The sequence below is a fragment of the Puma concolor genome, chromosome D3 (genome assembly GCF_028749965.1).
Source record: "Puma concolor isolate L17-30 chromosome D3, mPumCon1.1.hap2, whole genome shotgun sequence".
Taxonomy (NCBI): Eukaryota; Metazoa; Chordata; class Mammalia; order Carnivora; family Felidae; genus Puma; species Puma concolor.
This window is the reverse complement of record NC_141678.1, coordinates 66,809,494-66,821,719: the sequence shown is the minus strand read 5'-3', so window position 1 is coordinate 66,821,719 and position 12,226 is coordinate 66,809,494. Positions and strand designations below refer to the sequence as shown.

The following is a 12,226-nucleotide window of genomic DNA, read 5'->3' as shown; positions in this document are numbered from 1 at the left end:
AGGATCCCAGGATTGTGGGATCGACCCCTATGTCGGGCTCCATTCTGAGCATGGAGCCTGCTTAGGAGTCTTTTTCTCTCTCTCCCTCTGCCCCTCTCCCCAGTGCTTGCTCGCTCGTGTGCTCAAATTTAAAAAAAAAAAAAAAAAAAAATGCAGGCCACCTGAGTGGTTCAGTCAGTTAAGTGTCTGACTTTGGCTCAGGGCATGATCTCAGGGTTCATGAGTTCAAGCTCTGCATCAGGCTCTGTGCTGACAGCTCGGAGCCTGGAGCCTGCTTTAGATTCTGTGTCTCCCTCGCTCATGTGCTCTCTCTCTCTCTCTCAAAAGAAAATAAACATCAAAAAAAAATTTTTTTTAATGTGTTATCACATATATACATAAAATCTAAAATAACCAAACTCATGAAGTAGATTGTGGCTGAATAGGGAGATGGGTGAAGGTGATCAAAGGGTATAAACTTCCAGTTATAAGATGAATAAATTCTGAGGATGTAAAGTACAGCATGGTGACTACAGTTAACAATGCTGTATTGTATATTTGAAAGTTGCTAAGATGGCAGATCTTAAAAGTTCTCAACATACATAACTACGTGAAATAACAGAAGTGTTAACTAAGCTTACTGTACTAATTATTTTGCAATTTATACATACACCAAAGCATCACATTGTACATCTTAAACTTACATGATGTTGTATGTCAACTGTATCTCAAAAAAGCTGGGAAAAAATGCTGATGCCTTGGGTAAGACCCAGAGATTCTGATTTAATTGGTCTGGAGTGGGGCCTGGGCATCATTAGTTTTAAGTGCTCCCAAGTGAGTCTAACATATTGTTAGGTTGAAAACTGCATGGATTTTACCTGCACTGATTGCATTTACTAAGCTGAAAATAGGCAGTTTTCACCTGATTGCTACATCTTGGTATTTTGTTATCAGTGTATTTAGTGAGTGTCCAAAATAGCTACCAAAATACAGTAAGATTACAAGAGGCTTAAAATGGGAAAGTGGGGCTTTTACCCACTTAATATGCAATCTAGGAAAAAGGTTATGGGACTGCTTATGTGGGTTTGGGGTCATCTCCGTGAATTCCCAATGCTTAAATCAATATAAACAATTTTCCAAGTAATTCAATCCCCAATAGGCTAAGAACCCTCACAAATCAACAAGAAAAACAAATGTGGCAGGAGGAAAATGTGCAAAGAACATGAACAGAACGTCTGCTGAAATAACAAATGACCAAACAGAATTTTTCAGTCTCACTAGTGATCAAAGAAATGCAAATTAACACTAAGATACAATTCTTCCATGAAATCAGCAAGACTTTTTAAAATATATTCAACAGAAAGAATATAATGCAACGAATACACAAACTCCTGAACACAATAAACAATATATTTTAAAAAGCAGTTTGGCAATTATGTGTCAAGAGCCTTTAAGTATTAAACAGCCCAAAGGACCAACACTGGGGAATTTATTTTATGGTTAGCTAAATAATTCAAAATCCATACACTGTAGGGAGAATATTATATTTTGTTAAAAAGTTCAAAACCCAACTTTAAGAGAGAAAGGAAGATGGACATATACATATTGTGATAGTTTTGTTACATATTATGGGAAGGCAACATACTCAAATGTTAACAAAAGTAGAATTGTGACTTTAATCTTCTACTTCACATTTTTTCTATTTTCAAAATTTTCTACAAGGCATTTACTACTTAAAAAAAAATTCTTTTTCATTTCCAAGCATAGGTTAATTGATCAAGCCTAAGTCTTTACCTCAGAAAAACTGTGAGCTAAGATGATAGTGTATCATGATGCATTTCAGTGCATAAATGTGTATGGTGAGTAAGGGGTACTGAGATCCTGGCTTCACTGGGGCTGAGCCTGGCCACATGGACTGAGAATTCAGGTGATCTTAGCCAGTTGTCCTCAACAGCCCTCCTCCTCCCCCAACATTCTCCAAAATAGATCAATTAGATTTTCTAAATGCAAACCTGCCAAGACAACTGACCCTTACCTACGAAGGCAGATACTATTTTGGTACCTCAGTCTGAAAAGGCATTTATATGGTAGACTATTAAACCACACAAAAGCAGATCATTATAGCCAAGACAAGATGAAGCCACCCTGAGGTTTAGTCTATGCTAAATATTTATCAAAAATAAGTTACTAGAAAAACTTTTCCTTGCTGTCCACGTACACTGATGGACACAAGTTAGTCTGTTCAGAGAACTAATTCCTTGAACTTAATGAAGTCTGATGTCCATTACTCATATTCACTAAAATCAAAATTCCCTGCAAGAGCATACTTTACAGAACTAGTCTCAACTTAGAGTGATTTTACAGAGAAGTGACATTCTGTCCCATCCCCTTCCCCCATCACCAGAAGAAATAATGCTCTCACCATAAAACTGCAAAGAGTGATCAAGAGTACAAAAAGGTCATCTATAAAGATAAATGAGACATTTGATTAAAAGCCTCAAATACTCAAGACTACCATGAAGCATTTTCACATTAATATTCACTACAAATACTCTATGTTTGCTCATCTCTAAGTTCCTCACATGCAAGAACTGCCCGAATTATCTTGATATGGTATCTCCAAACAGATTCTTAAAACAGCAATATGGGGCGCCTGGGTGGCTCAGTCAGTTAAGCGTCCGACTTCGGCTCAGGTCATGATCTTGCGGTCCGTGAGTTTGAGCCCTGCGTCGGGCTCTGTGCTGACTGCTCAGAGCCTGGAGCCTGTTTCAGATTCTGTGTCTCCCTCTCTCTCTGACCCTCCCCCATTCATGCTCTGTCTCAAAAATAAATAAATGTTAAAAAAAAAAAGAAAAAAAACAGCAATATGTTCTCAAAGACTTCAAGGAGAGAATGACTTAGTGTGGATGCTACGCTGCCTGTCAGTTAACTAAAAACCAAAAATCCTCATAAACCTCTGTTTCCAAATATCAAACTCAATTACTAAGCATGATCAGACACTGTACAAGTCTGCATCGTTATCTTCACTCTTTAAAAGAAAATGCATTAATTGTAAATTGTTTGGCATAAGAGAACATTTAGCATAATTCCTTCAATATTTATCCTAACAAAGCTTATAAATGAAGCATTTTCTGAATTACTAAATCAGTTGTACCTTGATGAAAAAGTATAACAAGAATCTCAGTTTCTACTTTTCCTCTGGATTTTCATTCTGTGTAAACAGCTTATTCAAATTTCAAAATCTAAGAGATTCCATCAGGTACATCCAGTTTAAGTTCACCTGAATGTCCATGTTGCTGCCCTCAAGTCAGTTCATAATTTATCCTATCTTTACAATTTATATAACTCTTCAACAACTGCCCTAGCTATAAGGTTGAGTATATCCCCTTCCTGAAGTCATAATGTGACTCAGGAAACTGAGGGGTACATTATTATTACATTACAAATGCACGCTGTCACAATTTTTTAGGGGTAGCAATATAGACAGTTGAAATGAACTTCCTAATATTTAAACGTAGGCTGTTCCCTCTTTTGCGCTTTGCATACCCACCTATATGAACAGTACCTCCTGAAACATGTGGTGTGCAGTGTAGGCAGTCATATACAGTGGCCCAGCACCTTACCTACCATTTGATTCTCTGGGATTACCTTAGAAAATTCCACAAACTTTCAAAAGCCACAAACTTACTAAGTGGTGTAAGCAAAAGAAATTAAATCATAGATTCAGATAATTTACTTTGGTGTTTTGGTTTGCATACACTTCAGAATAGACAAGAAACAGACTGGTGTTTTCAAGTTTTACACACTGGTGAAAGCAGTCATTAACCAAGGAAGTTTGGATAATATACACAAAGCATACCTAATCTACGTAAGCCAAACAGGGGGAGTGCCCATAAAGACATTTCTCATGCCACTTCCATAACTGGATCTATTGTCAAAAAGAATTCTGTTCACCTGCCTTCTTTTCCCTTTCCATAAGGAGGTAAAATATTGGCGTGGTACCTAAAACTCTGTTCGGTGAGTGAAATTAAGCACTGTATTGAAGATTATGATCTTAATTAATAGATTAGAACACAGGACATGAGAATGCATGAATAAACAAATTTTACAGGTGTTAATCAAGCTTTCTTAAACACATTATTAAATGTAAAACTGAAATATACCTAGAACCTGCCGGAGAACAACCCCAAAATCTGCTCTCTCATGCTTTCAACTGATGAACATCAGTTAAATCCCCTCCCCAGCAATTTTAACACAGAGAACTACCAAAGGAATTCAACAGATATTAAAACAGTAAGCATTTCTAATTGTTAAAAACTCATATTTAATGTACTATAAGGATGAGACTTTTATTATGAGATGAACACCTATAAAATCATTGTTACTGAGTTTATAGAAGTTTGGTTGGCTATAGGTTTAATTAACCAATATGATTTTTCTTGAAATATTCTTTGTATTATCAGCAATATGCTGTCTTCATGTGTAGAAACAAACATTCCAGAAAACTAGGAGGAAAAAACAATCACCCATAAAATTTTAAAAACCAAAACCTCCCCCTCTTTAATGTAGCAATAAACAATGCTGTCATTATCTATTAAATGCCATGTAGTTTATAAAATGTTCCTAATCATAAGAGTCTCTTCAATAATGAGAATTCGCCAATTAAGAACTGCTCAGACTTCGTCTTTCTTCCACCTTGAACTCTCAAGACTGCCTTTGTAGTACACAGTACCAAATATGGTAATATGGAGAAAACAGGTATGTCAAACATGTAATAAATTACAGACGCTTACACCAATAAGAGCTAGAATAAACAGATTTCTGACAAACTTCTTAAAGCTTGGGGGATAAAGGAGGGAATTCTGCAAAAAGCATTCTTTTCAATGCAAGTGACAACTTAGAATAGAAAAATGTGCCACAAGGATAACTATCTTATCATGCACTGAACTGGAGGGAAACGCCTAAAACTACGGTTTTTGGAGGAACAGTTATTAGAAAACTTTAACGGAAGATAGAACGTGTTATTTCAGACACCATAAGCTCGAGTACAGTGGCTATACAATAAAGCAAGGTGCCTATTCCTGAGGAGGATTTACTTAGTAATAATGCTGATCAGTGAGTATTAAATCTAAGCAGTGCTAAAAAGGCAATGATGGGAGTTCAGGTAATGGGTTACAGAGAAAGGAAATTCCATTACTTAAAAATAATCTTGTCCCTATTATTAACCATTCAAATATTTTTTTTTTTTTTTTTTGCTGATGTGCAAAAGTGCACTGGAAACCTCAGAACAGGTTTTTAAACTGGCCATGTCTTGTTAATACACTGCAGTCTTCAAATTTACACAGAGCTGCAGGTCTCCTGGATTTTTTCAAGTGTCACTCATCTAACTCGGCCTGACAGCTTAGAAATGCCATCGGTTGCTCTACAGTCAGTTTAAAAAACATCCTCTACCTGGTATCTCTGCAGTGATTGTCTTGCTGCTCCCTGAAACCTCTTCATCATCATCTGATGAGCTCGTGCTTGAGTCACAAGTCAGGTCACTATCACTGGTACTACTGTCCTGCAATAGGTTATATTTCTTCCGCGCAGCAGCCTCCCTTTTCTGTCTCAGTAGCCTGATTCTCTCCTTGTGCTTTTGGCTCCGATGACCTTTAACCTTGGCGACTCGGCCATTCTGTTTATCACTGGATTGCCGGTTTTTCTTGGCAGCCATAGTAGATGTTTCACTTTCAGATCGGGACCGCCGAGATTTGCGCCCAACAGTGGCACCAGACACTCCAGAAGGGTCTCCTTCCACTGCTGTTTCTGCCTGGGAGGGCTCATTCTCTTCTGCAGAAGACAAGGTATCTGAATCAGCCAGGTGACCACTAGAGGAAGGGGAAAGCATGCAGTGATTAGAGGAGTCACTCTCATAAACTCGGCCAGTTGTTGGCTTGTCACTCTCTGTGGATGCTAACTGAGACTCAGAAGAGTCCCTTCTCAGTTCCATCAACAAGCAGGGCATTGAAGAAAGAACTGTAGAATCCACTACCCCATCTTTCTGAACTTGAGATTCCAGTTCTACAGATCCATCTTCCTCCTTAGTTGTCTCTTGTTCAGATGGTTTCGGTGGGACTTCAGACTCAATGAGTTCTTCGACTTTTCCCACTGCCTCCTCCATCTTCATTTCAGACTTTCAAGTTCAATCATGGAGCAGAGTCTAGGAAACTAGGTCAAAGATGCAACAGGAAAGCAACCTGTACAAAAACACACAAAATCAATAAACAGAAATAGTAGATTATTTAATGAATACCTTTCTAAATGGGTAGCAAAAATTACCATCACACAGGCCTTTAAAATACATGTTTATCTGCCTAAGTCAAATTCAAAGGACTTATTAGTATTACCAAAACACTAGCATACACAATTACTAATAATGGCACGATATTAATCCTTAATTACTGAACTTGCAAGCCCAGCACAAGCATCCAAAGATTTTCAACTTTAAAACCTTATTTAAAATGGTCCAAAAAGGGAGCCTCAAAACTCTGATAGTTAAATATGTATGTTCTGACTTAAACATAAAGGAAAAAGAATGCTTCAAAAAAAATCTGGGAACGAGATTTTTCAAAAGTCTCAGAACAAGTTAACTATACTCAATAATTTTATACTCAAATCCTCAAAGAGAAGAAGCTACAGTGGAGTAACATCAAATGTACACTTGTGTTTAAAATTTTTTTTGAACATTTATTTATTTTTGAAAGACAGAGACAGAGCATGAGTGCGGGGGGGGGGGGGGGTGGCGTGCAGAGAGAGAGAAGGAGACACAGAATCTGAAGCAGGCTCCAGGCTCTGAGCAAGCTGTCAGCACAGAGCCTGATGCGGGGCTCGAACTCACAAATTGTGAGATCATGACCTGAGCCAAAGTCGGATGCTCAACCGACTGAACCACCCAGGTGCCCCCAAATGTACACTTGTGTTTAAAAAAACCTTCAACCACATGCATTTGGCAAATGAGCACCCAAAGTAACTCTGCACCAAACCTATTTGCTATTCCTCTCAGGAAGAGTTGCTCTACAGGGGTATTAAGATGCCAGGCCTGGAATGCCTGGGTGGCTAAGTTAGCTAAGTGTCCAACTCTTGATTTCAGCTCAGGTCGTGATCTCACGGTTTGTGGAATCGAGCCCTGTGTCATGCTCCATACTGGAAGTGTGATTCTCTCTCCTTTGGATTCTCTCTCTCTCTGCCCCCCTCCCTGGATTGCACTGTCTCTCTCTCACTCAAAATAAATAAACTTAAAAAAAAAATGCCAGGCCTGATGATACTGTTTCCTCATGGTCCTTCCTAGTTCCCACATGCCTCTCATCAGGCTGAATGTGAGCCTAGTGTTTCAACATGCTTTATTTCATAAACAATAGCCACTAAATACAGATCAACTACTTTGTGAACCTAGTACACTCTAGTCTATGAATGACTTAAGGGGTTGAAGAGAAAACACCCTACATACATTTTCCACCTTTATATACTAACTTTAGAACCTAACATCCTTCCCCCATTGAATGTGCTACAACTCCACTAACTCATGGAGACACAGGACATAATCTTTAACGGCAAGATTTGTGACCTATACAGTCTTCATTAACTGGTGGTTTGGTTTTAAAAGGATGATGCTAAGAATGTACAAGGCAAGTAAATACCTCACTCTGTACATGTGATGTTATAGAAAGCAGTTACCATGATGTCCCACTGGTAACAGACAGACACAAATACTAAGCTACATGTACTCATCAGGAGCTGTAAGACAGCTCTGCTGCTTCACTCCATCAAGTTACTTGACAGTTCAACATATGGTAGACAGCAACTAGAAGATACTTGGAAAATCCTTTTTTTAATCTAACATGCCAAGGCTGCTTTTTCCCTTACCATAAACATGAACAATCTGTATTACTATCTTTTGTTTTTCATGGCCTTGTTCTCAGCTGCTGATAAAACAGACATTCTGATGAAGATTCCTCAACATATTCATGAAAACCAGAACATTCACGGCCACTGGAAACATTAATTTAAAACAATCTCATATGCAGCCTATTTCATAAGCATATTTGCATCATTACTAATTTTTTGAGTTAAATAAAAATGTAAGCATAAATGTTATTCCTGACACCATTCCAAAAGGAATGCAACACCTCTGAAAGCCAACAGAGGGAGTAAAAGTTAAACCAGAAAACTACCAGTGTCATAACTAAAGCATGCTGGCAATATAACAGGAAATAAAATATTCATACATATGAAATACCCCATATATGAGGAATAAACCAAGATTTTTCTAGCGAAATGAAAACGAGAGTTGATTCTTCTGCATAGAATGAAGTTAATATTTCTGGAGTAAAAAATTTTCTTATAGCTGAAATATTTGAGAAACATACTCAAGTGAAATTAATGTCAGCCATAAAGCACAAGAATCAAAAGTCTCAAATTAATTTTTGAAAGCAGAAGGTATTGGACCTTTTAAAGTATATAACATCAGGCTGAAAAGTAAATATGGGGGCGCCTAGGTGGCTTGGTCGGTTGAGTGTCTGACTTCAGCTCGGGTCATGATTTCGCTGTTTGTGAGTTCAAGCCCCGCATCGGGCTCTGTGCTGTCTGTCAACTTGGAGCCTGCAGCCTGCCCCGGATTCTGTCTCCTCTCTCTGCCCCTCCCCAACTTGTGCTCTGTCTCTCTCTGTCTCTCAAAAATAAATACATGTAAAATATTTTTTTTAAAAATTAAATACGTTAACATGACCATAAAAATCTGGTTTCTTCAGTAGTGTAGGTAAGACAAATAAATCTAAACTGCTTTTCTTTGTAGGAAAACATAACAATATCAGTATTTTCGATATGACAAATCAATCAAATGATTATCTTTCATTTCAAGATCCTTATATCTAAGAGTTAATTGAAATTTAAAATACACCAGTCAGAATAGCTAAAAATTAACAACTCAGGCAACAACAGACGTTGGCGAGGATGCAGAAAAAGAGGATCTCTTTTGCACTGTGGTGGGAATGCAACTGGTGCAGCCACTCTGGAAAACAGTATGGAGGTTCCTCAAAAAGTTAAAAATAGAACCACCTACAACCCAGCAATTGCACTACTATGTATATATCCAAGGGATACAGGCGTGCTGTTTTGAAGGGTCACATGCACCCCAATGTTTATAGCAGGCTATTGACAATAGCCAAAGTATGGAAAGAACCCAAATGTCCATATGTATGTGTGTGTTTATACACACACACACAATGCACACACACAATGGAGTATTACACAGCAATCAAAAAGAATGAAATCTTGCCATTTGCAACGTGGATGGAACTAAAGAGCATTACGTAAATGAAACAAGTCAGAGAAATGTATGATTTCCCTCATATGTGGAATTTAAGATACAAAACAGATGAACATAAGGGAAGGGAAGCAAAAATAATATAAAAACAGGGAGGGGGACAAAACAAGAGACTCTTAAATACGGAAAATAAACTGAGGGTTGGTGGAGGGGTTGTGGGAGGGGGGAGAGGCTAAATGAGTAAGGGGCATTAAGGAAGACACTGTTTTGGGATGAGCACTGGGTGTTATACATAGGGGATGAATCACTGGAATCTACTCCTGAAAATATTATTGCACTATACGCTAACTAACTTGTATGAAAAGAAAGAAAGAAAGAAAGAAAGAAAGAAAGAAAGAAAGAAAGAAAGAAAGAAAGAAAGAAAGAAAGGCTTTTACTGCCTAAAAAAGCAATTTTAATCACAAACACTAGCATCATTAATAGGACACCCGTTAGCTCACAGTGGTATGTCCATACGATGTGGCCATGAAGGATGAAAAGGTTCTTTAATACACTAATATAAGCAATTTTCAATACATAATGTTAAATGAACAAAAAAGGTACATTATACCATTTGTGTAAACAAAGAACAAAATTATATTTATATGTGAGTTTGTCTGTAAATGTACAGAATCTCTGGGAGGATACTTAAGAAAATGGTAACACCAGCTACTCTGGCAAGGAAAGAGAGCAAATGAGGGGAACAGGAGTCAAAAGACCTTTCTACTGCACGAAGTCTTTACCTCTTGAATTTACTATCATGTACAAGTTATTTTCTATTCAAAAATCCACTCTAACATAAAAGTCTACTGAAGAGTCTTCTGAAGAAAAGGGGATTTGTGCCTTTTCTGCTCATGACACCAACTACTTAACTGTTCGGGTCAAATTTAGTCTGTGAAGTGTAATAGTTGCCCCCTGCAGTGGAATTTTGTTATAATTCATAAAACACAAGGAAAAAAGTCACAGAAAGTGAAAACAGAAGTTCTGACAAAACTCCCTGCATTAGAATAAAACTGAAGTACCTTAAACACAGGGGGAAAAGATGTCATATGTATAGAAAATAATAATCTTCCCAAAGAACCAGAGTATTTACTGCATGTTGTTTTTGGTCAGGGAAAATACATGTATTTTCCTGACAGAGGTAATCAAAAGTAGCTGGCAGCAGAAATGATAAAACTATCAAATGATAGCTGCATCTTACAAATGGGATAAAAGGCTCTCAACCACCTGATTTAACATTCAGTGAATTTACAATGATGTATTAAATAAACAACAGAGAGCATTTATTTATTTTTATTTCTTTTCCACCATGCTGTTCTAATCTCCACTCTAAAGGTGGTCCCCTTCTACCTGGATATTACAGTTAATCCCCCCTCGTCTCCCTAGAGCCCTTGTTAATTATTCTTCAGCATTCATTAACCTCTCACTCAAATGAGATAACTCAAATGGATTATCCAACCATCCATCCACTCATTCATTTGAAAAAATCTTCCTCCTACTTAACCTCCTCAATCTCACATCTCCTCCTCCAATTACCATTCTCTTCTTTCACGGCCGACCTCATTAAAAGAGTTGTCTAAATTCCCTCCAATTTCTTTACTTCTCATACTCCTCCAACCCAATCCCATCTGACACCTGCTTTTATCACACCTGAAGAACAGTTCTTATTAAGGTCATTAATGATCCCCATAACTTTAAATCCAACAAACATAGTTTGGCCCTCATCTTACTCAATGTCTAAGCAGCATTCTATATCCACTCCCTCTCCCCCTTAAACTAATGTTTTTCTGTAGCTTCCAGGCTTCCTTCTTCTGATTGCTCCTTCTCAGCCTACTTTATAGACTTAACCTCCTCTACCAAACCTCAGGCATTAGTCCAAGGGTAGATCCTTTTCACACCCATCAAAGTAATCTTTTCTACCAATCTTTCCAATACCATCCCTATACTAGTAATTCTGTCTCTCCATCTCAGCTCTTTTCCAAGCTCTATACCAGTCTACACAAATAGCCACCTGACATCTGCATTTAGATTTCACAAAGGCCAAACTACAATCTCTTCATGCCCAAAACCAAATTACCCATCTCTGAACTACCCCCTCTCTGCTTCTTCTCTAGCTTTCCCTTGTTCAGTAAAAAAAAAGCATCACTGCTTACTTCAGTTGCTCGTATCAAAAACCTGAGGGTTATCCTTGACAATGCCTTCTCCTTTACTTATTGCATCCCATTATTCACTAATTCCCATCGGTCCTACCTCCTTATATTTCCAGCCTACTATTTTCTATCTCCACTGTCAATCACTCTAAACACAACCTCCATTATTTATTTTTCAATGGAACCACTGACAATCATCTCCTCTTTCCATATTCAGTCTTGCTCCTGGACCACCAACCTGAGCTCCATACAGCAGGCAGAACAATATTTTTGCAAGGCAAATATGACATGTTTATATGAGAAATTTTTCTTTTTTAGATTCCACATAAAGTATTTTTTTTTAATGTCTTACAAGGTTGGAATGGGGCGACGAACAAGAGGAGAGTATCAAGGCAACCTGAGTTTTATGGGAGTTATCTCGCCCCTTTATAAAGGATTATATGCAATTATTTTAAAAACCTGGGTTCTGGACAATCAAAATGCAGCATGTATTAGTCCTGGGTTAAGAAACTAAGATGACAAAAGAGGAGGACAGGAAAGAGAGTTAAACCATGGAAAGGAAGCAATATACTGCCCCTCTAAGACAGAGAAGAGGAAAGTATTAAGAAAAAGGAGTGGAAATAGCAAAGTATAAGGCTAAATGAGGCTACTGTGAACATCTGGAGGAGTTTCTTTCATACTAGACCTCATTCTTGGTCAGCAAAACTTAATACAAGGTGAAATGAGCAGGTTTTGAAATTTGTGAAAATGGAAAAGG

The 12,226-nt window shown here is 37.8% G+C and overlaps 1 protein-coding gene across 6 annotated transcripts in view; it reads right to left on the bottom strand.

Annotated features, from left to right (window-relative positions):
* ARK2N (arkadia (RNF111) N-terminal like PKA signaling regulator 2N) overlaps positions 1–12,226 on the bottom strand; it is an 84,861-nt gene that overhangs the window by 40,871 nt on the left and 31,764 nt on the right. For all 6 annotated transcript variants that reach the window (XM_086682885.1, XM_086682884.1, XM_086682883.1 and 3 more), the window contains exon 2: positions 5,431–6,215. In XM_086682885.1, coding sequence (XP_086539011.1) covers positions 5,431–6,145 — 715 coding nt within the window. In that variant the 5' untranslated portion in view covers positions 6,146–6,215. The remainder of the gene's footprint in view (positions 1–5,430; positions 6,216–12,226) is intronic.